The following is a 13931-nucleotide window of genomic DNA, read 5'->3' as shown; positions in this document are numbered from 1 at the left end:
AAAATTGGGCAGATGGAGTTTAACGTGGATAAGAGTGAGTTTATCCGTTTTTGTCAGAAGAATAGAAAGGCAAATTATTATCTAAATGGAGAGAAACTTCAGTGTGCTTCGGTGCAGAGGGATCTGGGTGTCCTCAAGCATGAATCGCAGAAAACTAGTATGCAGGTGCAGCAGGTAATAAGGAAGGCAAATGGAATTTTGGCATTTATTGCTAAAGGAATAGAATATAAAAGTAGGGAAGTGTTGCTGCAACTGTACAAGGCATTAGTGAGACCGCACCTGGAGTATTGTGTACAGTTTTGGTCCCCTTACTTGAGGAGGGATGTAGTTGCATTGGAGGCAGTTCAGAGGAGGTTCACTAGATTGATTCCAGAGATGAGGGTTTTGTCTTATGAAGAGAGATTGAGCAGTTTAGGCCTTTACTCTCTCGAGTTTAGAAGAATGAGAGGAGATCTAATTGAGGTATGTAAGATGATTAAGGGGATTGACAAAGTAGATGTAGAGAGGATGTTTCCTCTTGTGGGGCAATCTAGAATGAGAGTTCATAGTTTTAGGATAAGGGGTAGCAGATTTAAAACAGAGATGAGGAGAAATTACTTCTCTCAAAGGGTCGTGAGTCTGTGGAATTCATTACCCCAGAGTGCGGTGGATGCCGGGACATTGAGTAAATTTAAGGAGGAGATAGACAGATTTTTAATTAGTAATGGGTTGAAGGGTTATGGAGAACGGGCAGGAAAGTGGAGTTGAGGCCGAGATGAGATCAGCCATGATCGTATTGAATGGCGGAGCAGGCTCGAGGGGCTGAATTGCCTACTCCTGCTCCTAGATCTTATGTTCTTATATGTACATGCTGCTGTTGTTTATTTTAGATGCGAAGGGTTTTTGCGTTTCCAGCGCTTGTTCCAAAAGCAATGTTTTTTAAGATTGTGGGACCTGAATGAGAGGCTTTCTTTAAATATTAATGTCGGGATTTGTAATTAATTGTTTTCTCTCCCTTTCTCCCCTTTTTTTCAAATGGATTTAGGGTCTCCCGGGACCACCAGGTGAGAAGGGTGAAACTGGTGATGTTGGTGCCATGGTAAGTGACCTTTACTCATTGAAACTAGAATCTTTCGGGAATCTGGAATCTAACGCAGTACTCCCACTCAGTCCTTGGTAAAGGGAAATTTAGATCCCCATAATCTTTGGGCCCCATCCTGAGGTCAGAGAGTGACCAAACACTGCTCTTGACCAATTAGCTCATGTCCCAGAGTCACTGTGTATCCAAACTCTGCTCTTGACCATTCGAATCAATGATAGCCAGATTGTCCAGGATGTTGACTTTCTGTCCTAAATACGCTGGATGTTTGTTTGATAAATGGAGTCAATCGGATGAAATTTTAGAGAAATCCAAGAAACTGCCAGCACGAAGGCTCAGCAATTAAATATTCCTGACGCCATGGGTGGACCCTGCAGTATCCCAGCATTCTCTATTTGGTAACCTATGCATTCATAACATTACAATTTAACTGGCTCAGTAACTATAGCAACTTCCCATTCAATTGCTGTCTCATTTAATTAGATATTGCAATTTTGGATAACAACATCATCAATGATCTTTTTTCCCGCAGGGACCTCCTGGACCTCCAGGCTCTCGAGGACCTCAGGGCCCCAGTGGGGCTGATGTAAGTATAATTCAAATGAAGCTTTATTACTTTGTGTCTGAGAAATCTTCCCTTTTAATTCTATTTTTCTCTTTTTTTAGGGAGCTCAAGGACCATCTGGTGGTATTGGTTCTCATGGTGGTGTTGGTGAGAAGGTGGGATACTTTGATCAGAAAATACCCTCCCTGTCACTCTTTCAAGCCTTGGATTCTCTATAGCACTGAGTCTTGTAGTTTACAAACACATTGGAAGCAGGATAACAGACCGGAAAGCCCCACCCCTACTCACCATGAGATATCCTCTCGCAAAACACAAAAGGGTAAAGATTGACAAATCACTAAAAATAGCAGCACAGGTTAAAAAGATCATAAAAAAGCAAACCAAGCACCAGGGTTCACTTCTAGAGAGATAGAGTTGAAAAGCAGAGACGTTATGTTAAACTTATACAGAATCTTGGAGCACTGTGAACAGCGCTAGTCTCTATATTATAGAAAGGATACAGTGACAAAGAACAAAGAAAATTACAGCACAGGAACAGGCCCTTCGGCCCTCCAAGCCTGCGCCGATCCAGATCCTCTATCTAAACATGTCGCCTATTTTCTAAGGGTCTGTATCTCTTTGCTTCCTGCCCATTCATGTATCTGTCTAGATACATCTTAAAAGACGCTATCGTGCCCGCGTCTACCACCTCCACTGGCAACGCGTTCCAGACACCCACCACCCTCTGCGTAAAGAACTTTCCACGCATATCCCCCCTAAACTTTTCCCCTCTCACTTTGAACTCGTGACCCCTAGTAATTGAATCCCCCACTCTGGGGAAAAAGCTTCTTGCTATCCACCCTGTCTATACCTCTCATGATTTTGTACACCTCAATCAGGTCCCCCCTCAACCTCCATCTTTCTAATGAAAATAATCCTAATCTACTCAACCTCTCTTCATAGCTAGCGCCCTCCGTACCAGGCAACATCCTGGTGAACCTCCTCTGCACCCTCTCCAAAGCATCTACATCCTTTTGGTAATGTGGCGACCAGAACTGCACGCAGTATTCCAAATGTGGCCGAACCAAAGTCCTATACAACTGTAACATGACCTGCCAACTCTTGTACTCAATACCCCGTCCGATGAAGGAAAGCATGCCGTATGCCTTCTTGACCACTCTATTGACCTGCGTTGCCACCTTTAGGGAACAATGGACCTGAACACCCAAATCTCTCTGTACATCAATTTTCCCCAGGACTTTTCCATTTACTGTATAATTCACTCTTGAATTGGATCTTCCAAAATGCATCACCTCGCATTTGCCCTGATTGAACTCCATCTGCCATTTCTCTGCCCAACTCTCCAATCTATCTATATTCTGCTGTATTCTCTGACAGTCCCCTTCACTATCTGCTGCTCCAACAATCTTAGTGTCGTCTGCAAACTTGCTAATCAGACCACCTATACTTTCCTCCAAATCATTTATGTATATCACAAACAACAGTGGTCCCAGCACGGATCCCTGTGGAACACCACTGGTCACACGTCTCCATTTTGAGAAACTCCCTTCCACTGCTACTCTGTCTCCTGTTGCCCAGCCAGTTCTTCAACCATCTAGCTAGTACACCCTGGACCCCATGCGACTTCACTTTCTCCATCAGCCTACCATGGGGAACCTTATCAAACGCCTTACTGAAGTCCATGTATATGACATCTACAGCCCTTCCCTCATCAATCAACTTTGTCACTTTCTCAAAGAATTCTATTAAGTTGGTAAGACATGACCTTCCCTGCACAAAACCATGTTGCCTATCACTGATAAGCCCATTTTCTTCCAAATGGGAATAGATCCTATCCCTCAGTATCTTCTCCAGCAGCTTCCCTACCACTGACGTCAGGCTCACCGGTCTATAATTACCTGGATTTGCCCTGCTACCCTTCTTAAACAAGGGGACAACATTAGCAATTCTCCAGTCCTCCGGGACCTCACCCGTGCTTAAGGATGCTGCAAAGATATCTGTTAAGGCCCCAGCTATTTCCTCTCTCGCTTCCCTCAGTAACCTGCGATAGATCCCATCCGGACCTGGGGGTTTGTCCACCTTAATGCTTTTTAGAATACCCAACACTTCCTCCCTCCTTATGCCGACTTGACCTAGAGTAATCAAACATCTGTTCCTAACCTCAACATCCGTCATGTCCCTCTCCTCGGTGAATACCGATGCAAAGTACTCGTTTAGAATCTCACCCATTTTCTCTGACTCCACGCATAACTTTCCTCCTTTGTCCTTGATTGGGCCAATCATTTCTCTAGTTACCCTCTTGCTCCTTATATATGAATAAAAGGCTTTGGGATTTTCCTTAACCCTGTTTGCTGAAGATATTTCATGACCTCTTTTAGCCCTCTTAATTCCTCGTTTCAGATTGGTCATACATTCCCGATATTCTTTCAAAGCTTCGTCTTTCTTCAGCCGCCTAGACCTTATGTATGCTTCCTTTTTCCTCTTAGCTAGTCTCACAATTTCACCTGTCATCCATGGTTCCCTAATCTTGCCATTTCTATCCCTCATTTTCACAGGAACATGTCTCTCCTGCACGCTAATGAACCTCTCTTTAAAAGCCTCCCACATATCACATGTGGATTTACCTTCAAACAGCTGCTCCCAATCTACATTCCCCAGCTCCTGCCGAATTTTGGTATAGTTGGCCTTCCCCCAATTTAGCACTCTTCCTTTGGGACCACTCTCGTCTTTGTCCACGAGTATTCGAAAACTTACGGAATTGTGATCACTATTCCCAAAGTAGTCCCCTACTGAAACTTCAACCACCTGGCCGGGCTCATTCCCCAACACTGGAGAAAGTGCAAAAAAGATTCACAAGGATGATACCAGAACTGAACGCCTAGAATTATCAGGAAAGATTGAACAGTTTGGGGCTCTTTTCTCCAGAAAAGAGAAGGCTGAGGGGTGACCTGATAGAGGGCTTTAAGAATATGAAAGGATTTGTAAGGGGAGTTGCAGAGAACATGTTTCCACTTGTGGGGGAGTCCAGAAACCACAGTCCATTAGTAATCAGGGTTAATGAACTGCACCAACTCTCGATCCCATTCCCACCAAACCCAGATCAGATTTCATTTGCTCTGGGCACATTTAGATCAAATGCAGCAACATTCCGACGAATTAATGACAGACACCAACTGTGGAATAGACCCTACAAAGAGGGTCAGAGAGTAAGAAGCAGAATTAACATCACTCATTCCAACTAAGAAGGGTACAGAACCTTAGTTAGGCCACACTTAGAATATTGTGTGCAATTCTGGTCGCCACACTACCAGAAGGACGTGGAGGCTTTGGAGAGGGTACAGAGGAGGTTTACCAGGATGTTGCCTGGTCTGGAGGGTATTAGCTATGAGGAGAGGTTGGAAAAACTCGGATTGTTTTCACTGGAACGACGGAGGTGGAGGGGCGACATGATAGAGGTTTACAAAGTTATGAGCGGCATGGACAGAGGTGGAAGGTGGGAGGTGGTGGAAACAGGTACGATAGCAATGTTTAAGAGACATCTTGACAAATATATGAATAGGAAGGGAATAGAGGGATTTGGGCCCCGGAAGTGCAGAAGGTTTTAGTTTAGGCAGGCATCAAGATCGGCGCAGGCTTGGAGGGCCGAATGGCCTGTTCCTGTGCTGTACAGTTCTTTGTTCTTGTCATTACAATCAATTTTTGCAAACAACTCTAAATTTTTTAATTTAAAGTTGTTAATACAAGCAATCTGAATTGGGAGCCAAGATATTAGAGGTTGGGGTGAATCTTATGTATATTTTAATCAGAGTTATACAGCACAGGAACAGGCCCTTCGGCCCATCGTGTCTGTGCCAGCCATCAAGCACCTAACAATTCTAATCCCATTTTCCAGCACTTGACCCGTAACCTTGTATGCTATGGAGTTTCAAGTGCTCATCTAAATACTTCTTAAATGTTGTGAGGGTTCCTGCCTCTACCACCTCTTCAGGCAGTGTGTTCCAGATTCCAACCACCCTCTGGGTGAAAAATATTTTCCTCAAATCCCTTCTAAACCTCCTGTCCCTTACCTTAAATCTATGCCCCCTTGTTATTGACACCTCCGCGAAGGGAAAATGGTTCTTCCTATCGACCTTGTCTATGCCCCTCATTATTTTGTATACCTTAATCAGGTCCCCCCTCCCCCTCTCTTCATAGCTGAAATGCTCCAGCCCAGACAACATCCTGGTGAATCTCCTTTGCACCCTCTCCAGTGCAATCACGTCCTTCCTATAGTGTGGTGCCCAGAACTGGCCGAACTAGCTTTTTATACAGCTCCATCATAACCACCCTGCTCTTATATTCTATGCCTCAGCTAATAAAGGCAAGTATCGCATAAGCCTTCTGAACCACCTTATCCACCTGTGCTGCTGCCTTCAGTGATCTATGGACAAGTACACCAAGGTCCCTCTGACCTTCTGTACTTCCTAGGGTCCTACTATCCATTGTAAATTCCCTTGCCTTGTTAGTCCTCCCAAAATGCATCACCTCACACTTCTCAGGATTAAATTCCATTTGCCACTGCTCTGCCCATCTTACCAGCCCATCTATATCGTCCCGTAATCTAAGGCTTTCCTCCTCACTATTTACGACACCACCAATTTTCATGTCATCTGTGAACTTACTGATCATAAATCCTGTATTCACGTCTAAATCATTAATGTACACTACAAACAGTAAGGATCCCAGCACCGATCCCTGCGATACACTACTGGTCACAGGCTTCCAATCGCAAAAATAACCCTCGACCATCACCTTCTGCCTCCTGCCACGAAGCCAATTTTGGATCCAATTTGCCAAATTGCCCTGGATCCCATGGGCTCTTACTTCCTTGACCAATCTCCCAGATGGGACCTTATCAAAAGCCTGACTGAAATCCATGTGTACAACATCAATTGCTTTACCCTCATCTACACATCTAGTCACCTCCCCGAAAAATTCTATCAAGTTTGTTCGACATGATCTCTCGTTGACAAAGCCATGCTGACTATCCTTGATTAATCCCTGCCTCTCCAAGTGGAGATTAATCCTGTCCCTCAGAATTATTTCCAATAGTTTCCCAACCACTGATGTCAGACTCACCAGCCTGTAATTACCTGGTTTATCCCCACTACCCTTCTTGAATAATGGTACCACATTCACTGTCCTCCAGTCCTCTGGTACCTCTCCTGTGGCCAGAGAGGATTTGAAAATTTGTGTCAGAGCCCCTGCAATCTCCTCCCTTGCCTCACATACCAGCCTGGGATACATCTCATCTGGGCCTGAGGATTTATCCACTTTTAAGCCCGCTAAAACCACTAATACCTCCTCCTTTTCAAAGCTAATATGTTCAGGTATATCACAATCCCCCTCTCTGATCTCTACACCTACATCGTCCTTCTCCATAGTGAACACAGATGAAAAGTAATTATTTAAAACATCACCTACATCCTCCAGCTCCACACACAGATTGCTACTTTGGTCCCTAATAGGCCCTACTCTTTCCCTGGTTATCCTCTTGCCCATAATATACTTATACGATGCCTTGGGATTTTCCTTTATCTTTCCACCAGTGTTTTTCATGCCGCCTCTTCACTCTCCGAATTACTTTTTAAGTACCCCCCTACACTTTCTATCCTCCTCTCGTGCCTCCCCTGTTTTCAGCCCTCTGAATCTGCCATAAGCCTCCTTTCTTTCCCTTATCCAATCCTCTATATCACTTGACAACCAGGGTTCCCTGGACTTGTTGGTCCTGCCCTTTACCTTAACGGGTACATGTTGGCTCTGAACTCTCACTATTTCCTTTTTGAATATCTCCCACTGGTCTGATGTAGACTTTCCTACAAGTAGCTGCTCCCAGTGCACTTTGGCCAGATCCTGTTTTATCATATTGAAATCGACCTTCCCCCAATTCAGTACCTTTATTTCTGGCCCGTCTTTGTCCTTTTCCATAACTATCTTAAATCTTAGAGTTATGGTCACTATCCCCGAAATGTTCCCCCACTGATACTTCTACCACTTGTCCAGCTTCATTCCCTAGGATTAGTTCGAGTACTGCCCCTCCTGGATGCACTTCAAGAATTCCACCCCCTTTAAGCCAAAAGACTTGCAGGTTGGTAGGTAAATTGGCCATTATAAATTGTCACTAGTATAGGTAGGTGGTAGGGAAATATAGGGACAGATGGGGATGTTTGGTAGGAATATGGGATTAGTGTAGGATTAGTATAAATGGGTGGTTGATGGTCGGCACAGACTCGGTGGGCCGAAGGGCCTGTTTCAGTGCTGTATCTCTAATCTAATCTAAGCCTTTTGCACGAAGACTATCCCAGTTAATATTGGGGATGTTGAAATCCCCTACTAATTACCCTATTATTTTTACACCTCTCTGAGATTTGCCTACATATCTGCTCCTCTATCTCTCCCTAACTGTTTGGAGGATGTAGTACTAGTCGGGAAAATAAACCGAGGTCTCAAGATGTCACGTGTTTTCAGTTATTTATGCAGTACAGTAATAATTATGATGAACAATAATTAAGCATCGATTCCCAGCAGCACTTACAGAAAAACCTTTGGGTTTTAGCTGGTGAATCCAAACAGGTTACAGTTTCGAGCTCCATTACCAGTTTGATCAAAGCTTAATCAAATCCCATAGTGCCTGTCCTAGTGTCCATTGCTTCGACTAATTCCTCAACACTCCAACCTGACAATCCCCCAGTATCTGCATTACCTGCTACAGCTGGAAAGTCTGTTGAGTTGGAAGCATGACGTGTTGTTAGTGGAGCGAGCTCGGGAGGAACAGGTGACCTTGGACCTATTTTTCCCAAAGTTCTCCCCCGCTGGGGGTTTTTCCTACCTCATGTCTGGGTCAGTTGTCGAATCATTGATAGAGATTGATCACTGTGATTGGTCAATAATTCCTTTATCATTGGATCATGTGTCTATCGGGATGGTAGAAGGTGAACGAGATGGATCTGGGTTTGTTATTGTCAGTAATGTCTTTGTCAGTTTTCTCTGTAAATGCCAATGTGTGTGTTGAAGAATTAGTGATAATGGGAAATCAGTGGGGCTTTCCCTGTGGGCAATGTGGAACCATGGGATTAACCCTGGAAATATTATGTGGTAAGATTAGCTTGTTAATTTTGTTATTTTTAACAAATCCAACACTCTCCTAGTCGCCTCCCTTCTCCAGCCTCTGTAAACTTCAGCTCATCCAAAACTTTGCTGCCTATGTCCGAATGTACAACAAGTCCAGTTTACCCATCACCTCCTGTGCTCGCTGATCTACGTTGGCTCCTGGTCCTGCAGAGCCTCGATTTTAAAATTCTCATCCTTGTGTTCAAATCCCTCCATGTCCTCGTCCCTCTCCATGTCCGTAATCTCCTCCAATCCCACAACCCTCTGAGATCTCTGAGCTCCTCCAGTTCTGACCTCCTGAGCATCCCAATTTTAATCATTCCACCATTGACAACTGTGCCTTCAGCTGTCTGGGCCCTAAGCTCTGGAAATCCCTCCTTCAACCTCTCTACCTCTCCTTCAAACCCATCTCTGTGACTGAGCTTTTGGTCACCTGTCCTAATTATCTCCTATGTGACTCGGTGTTGTATTTGTTTGATAATACGAACATATGAATTAGGAGCAGGAGTAGGCCACTCGGCCCTTCGAACCTGCTCCGCCATTCAATACGTTCATGGCTGAACCGATTACTCAACATTTCCACCTACCCCTGATCACCTTCCACCCCCTTGCTTATCAAGAATCTATCTACCCCTGCCTTAAAAATATTCAAAGACTGGTCTGGAGGGCATTAGCTATGAGGAGAGGTTGGGAAAACTCGGATTGTTTTAACTGGAACGACGGAGGTGGAGGGGTGACATGATAGAGGTTTACAAAGTTATGAGCGGCATGGACAGAGTGGATAGTCAGAAGCTTTTTCCCAGGGTGGAAGAGTCAGTTACTAGGGGACATAGGTTTAAGGTGCGAGGGGCAAAGTTTAGAGGGGATGTGCGAGGCAAGTTTTTTACACAGAGGGTGGTGAGTGCCTGGAACTTGCTGCCAGGGGAGGTGGTGGAAGCAGATACGATAGCGACGTTTAAGAGACATCTTGACAAATATATGAATAGGATGGGAATAGAGGGATATGGGCCCCGGAAGTGCAAAAGGTTTTAGTTTAGGCAGGCATCAAGATTGGCGCAGGCTTGGAGGGCCGAATGGCCTGTTCCTGTGCTGTAGTGTTCTTTGTTCTTTGTTCTTTGACTCTGCTTCCATCGCCTTTTGAGGAAGAGAATTCCAAAGACTCACGACCCTTGAAGAGAAAAAATGTCTCTGTCTTAAATGGACGACCCCTTATTTTTAAACAATGACCCCTAGTTTTAGATTCTCCCACAAGGGGAAACATCCTTTCCACACCCACCCTGTTAAGACCCCTCAGGATCTTATATGTTTCAATCAAGTCACCTCTTACTCTTCTAAATTCCAGTGGATACAAGCCTAGCCTGTCCAATCTTTCCTCATAAGACAGCCCGCCCATTCCAGGTGTTAGTCTAGTAAACCTTCTCTGCACTGCCTCCAATGCATTTACATCCTTCCTTAAATAAGGAGACCAATACTGTACACAGTACTCCAGATGTGGTCTCACCAATGCCCTGTATAGCTGAAACATAATCTCCCTACCTTTGTATTCAATTCCTCTAGCAATAAACAATAACATTCCATTAGCTTTCCTAATTACATGCTGAACCTCAATACTAACCTTTTGCAATTCATGCACAAGGACACCCAGATCCCTCTGCATCTCAGAGTTCTGCAATCTCTCACCATTTTGATAATATGCTTCTTTTTTATTCTTCCTGCCAAAGTGGACAATTTTACATTTTCCCACATTATATTTCATTTGCTAGGTCTTTGCCCACTCACTTAACCTATCTATATCCCTTTGTAGCCTCCTTATGTCCTCTTCACAAGTTACATTCTTACCTATCTTTGTGTCATCAGCAAATCTAGCAATCATACCTTTGGTCCCTTCATCTAAGTCATTTATATAAATTGTAAAAAGTTGAGGCCCCAGCACTGATCCCTGTGGCACACCACTCGTTACATCTTGCCAACCAGAAAATGACCCTTTTATGCCTACTCTGTTTCCTGTTAGCTAGCCAGTCTTCTATCCATGCCAATATGTTACCCTCTACACCATGAGCTTTTATTTTCTGCAATAACCTTTGATGTAGCACCTTACCAAATGCCTTCTGGAAATCTAAGTACAATACATCCACCGGTTCCCCTTTATCCACAGCACATGTAACTCCCTCAAAGAACTCCAATAAATTGGTTAAACATGATTTCCCTTTCACAAAATCATGTTGACTCTGCCTGATTACCTTGAATTTTTCTAAATGCCCTGCTATAACATCTTTAATAATAGCTCCTAATATTTTCCCTAAGACAGATGTTAAGCTAACTGGTCTGTCGTTTCCTGTTTTCTGTCTCCCTCCCTTTTACATTCACTATTTTCCAATCTAACTGAACCTTCCCTGAATCTCAGGAATTTTGGAAAATTAAAACGAACACATCAACTATCTCACTAGCCACTTCTTTTAACACCCGAGGATGAAGTCAATCAGGACCCAGGCACTTGTCAGCCCACAGCTCCAACAATTTGTTCAGTTCCACTTCCCTGGTGATTGTACTTTTCTTCGGTTCCTCCCTCCCTTCCATTTCCTGACTTACAGTTAATACTGGGATGTTACTTGTATCCTCAATAGTGAAGACCGATGCAAAATACCTGTTCAATTCATCTGCCATCTCCTTATTATCCATTATTAATTCCCCAGACTCACTTTCTATAGGACCAATGCTCACTTTGTTAACTCTTTTTTCTTTTTAAAATATCTATAGAAACTCTTACTGTGTGTCTTTATATTTCTTGCTAGCTTTCTCTCGTACTCTAATTTTACCTTCCTTACCAATCTTTTAGTCACTCTTTGCTGTTTTTTATATTCTGTCCAATCTTCTGACCTGCCTCCCATCTTTGCACAATTATAGGCTTTTTCTTTAAGTTTGATACTATCTTTAACTGTTTTAGTTAACCAAGGATGGCGGGTCCCACCCTTAGAATTTTTCTTTCTCATTGAAATGTATCTATTCTGTGTATTCTGAAATATCCCCTTACATGTCTGCCACTGCATCTCTATTGACCTATCCCTTAACCTGATTTGCCAGTTCACTTTAGCTAGCTCTGCTTTCATGCCCTCATAATTGCCCTTATTTCAGTTTAAAATATTAGTCTTGGACCCACTCTTCTCTCCCTCAAATGGAATGTAAAATTCAACCATATTATGATCACTGCTACCAAGGGGCACCTTAACTATGAGCTCATTAATTAATCCTATCTTGTTGCACAATACCAGGTCTCGTCTACCCTGCCCTCTGGTTGGCTCCAGAACATATTGCTCCAAGAAATTATCCCGCAAACATTCTATGTACTCCTCATCTAGGCTACCTCTGCCCAGCTGATTTTTCCAGTCTATATGTAGGTTAAAATCCCCCATAATTATCACTGTACCTTTCTGACAAGCTGCCATTATTTCTTCCTTTACACCACGTTCCACCGTGTGGTTAATGTTAGGCGGTCTGTACACCACTCCCACAAGTGACTTCTTGCCTTTATCATTTCTCATCTCTACCAAACTGCTTCTCCATCCTGGTTACCTGAACTTAGATCATCCCTCTCTATTGCACTAATACCATCATTAATTAACAGAGCTACCCCTCCACCTTTTCCTAGCTTCCTGTCCTTCCTAAATGCCATGTACCCTTCAATATTCAGCTCCCAATCTATATCGTCCTGCAGCCATGTCTCTGTAATGGCTATCAGATCGTACTTATTTATTTCTGTTTGCCCTCTCAGTTCATTTGTTTTGTTTCGAATGTTACGTGCATTCAGATACAGAGCCTTTAGTTTTGTCCTTTTATTATTTTTGTAACCTCTAGCCTTATCTGTTGATTTACTCTTAGATTTGTATGCTCTGTCCCTTCCTGTCACAGTCTGTTTATCATTTCCCATTAAACCCTGGCGATCTGACCCGAACCTGACTAGACCCGAGTACACTCGGGTTTGGGCTGGGTTGGGTCGAAATTCCGAGTCCAGCATTCGGGGTCGGGTCGGGCTGGACACTGCTTCCGGGAAGTCACGGGATCAGGCTTACCCATGATTCCCCACAACTCCATCTACAGGAATAGCTTGCTGCCAGAATAGATGAAGGAGATTCGTGCCGGGTCGGGTGTGAAAAATAATTAAAGGACTCTGGCCTGGGTCGGGTTCGGGTTGACTGTGGTCTGGTTGGGCCTGGGTCAGGTTTTAATTTTATACCCGAGCCAGGCTTTATTTCCCATATTAATACCTTTCTCTCTTGCCTTGTCTCTACTCTGATTTACCACATCTTCCCAAATTTAATCCCTTGCCCCCACTATTCAGTTTAAAACATTCTCTCCTTAGTAATCACTCCTTCGAAATGCCTTGGCATGTTTTACTAATAAAAACATAGAAAATTTACAGTACAGAAGGAGGCCTTTCAGCCTTTTGGGTCTGTGTCAGCTGAAAAACAGCTGTCCAGATCTTGGTGTGTAACCCTGGAGGTTACAGCACTTAATGTGCATATCCAAGTGCTTTTTAAACATGATGAGGGTTTCTGCCTGAACCACCCTCTCAGGCAGTGAGTTCCAGACCCCCAACACTTTCGGCCGAAGGGCCTGTTTCAGTGCTGTGTCTCTCTATGACTCTATGGCTATGACTTTCTGGGTGAAATAGTTACTCCTCAACTCCTCTCTAACGTTTGCACCAATTACTTTAAATCTCTGCCCCCTGGTTACTGCTAATGAAAACAGATCCTTTTGATCAACTCTGTCTAGGGCCTGCATAATTTTAACACTTCAGCCTCCTCTGTTCCAAAGTAAACAATTGCAGCCTATCCAAACTTGGTTACAGGTACTATATAAATGCAAGCTTTTATTGTTGATTGATCTTGTTTTCTGTTTCCAGGGTGAGACGGGTGAAGCTGGTGATCCAGGACCTCCTGGGGAGAGGGGTCGCTCGGTGAGTTACTGTAAACATCGCAACAGAACTTTGGTGGAAAATTCTATCTGCAGCAGGCAGTGGAATGTTCCCTGAGTGGATTGTTTCTCACATTCACACGAGCTGCTGTCTAGTCACAGAGGTGTTTAGTACAATTCATCAACATCAAGTGAGCAAGCCATCAATCCGACTAAACCAGAGACATT

The 13931-nt window shown here is 43.8% G+C and overlaps 1 protein-coding gene across 1 annotated transcript in view; it reads left to right on the top strand.

The window, feature by feature from the left end:
* LOC137373152 (collagen alpha-1(XI) chain-like) overlaps window positions 1-13931 on the top strand; it is a 612019-nt gene that overhangs the window by 450836 nt on the left and 147252 nt on the right. Inside the window, exons 49-52 of the mRNA XM_068038011.1 lie at window positions 1025-1078; window positions 1611-1664; window positions 1745-1798; window positions 13693-13746. Of these exons, the coding sequence (XP_067894112.1) occupies window positions 1025-1078; window positions 1611-1664; window positions 1745-1798; window positions 13693-13746 (216 nt within the window). The remainder of the gene's footprint in view (window positions 1-1024; window positions 1079-1610; window positions 1665-1744; window positions 1799-13692; window positions 13747-13931) is intronic.

The sequence above is a fragment of the Heterodontus francisci genome, chromosome 8, assembly GCF_036365525.1.
Source record: "Heterodontus francisci isolate sHetFra1 chromosome 8, sHetFra1.hap1, whole genome shotgun sequence".
NCBI classification, from domain to species: domain Eukaryota; kingdom Metazoa; phylum Chordata; class Chondrichthyes; order Heterodontiformes; family Heterodontidae; genus Heterodontus; species Heterodontus francisci.
Note: the sequence above shows the minus strand (reverse complement) of the source record. Positions and strands in the feature narration are given on the sequence as shown.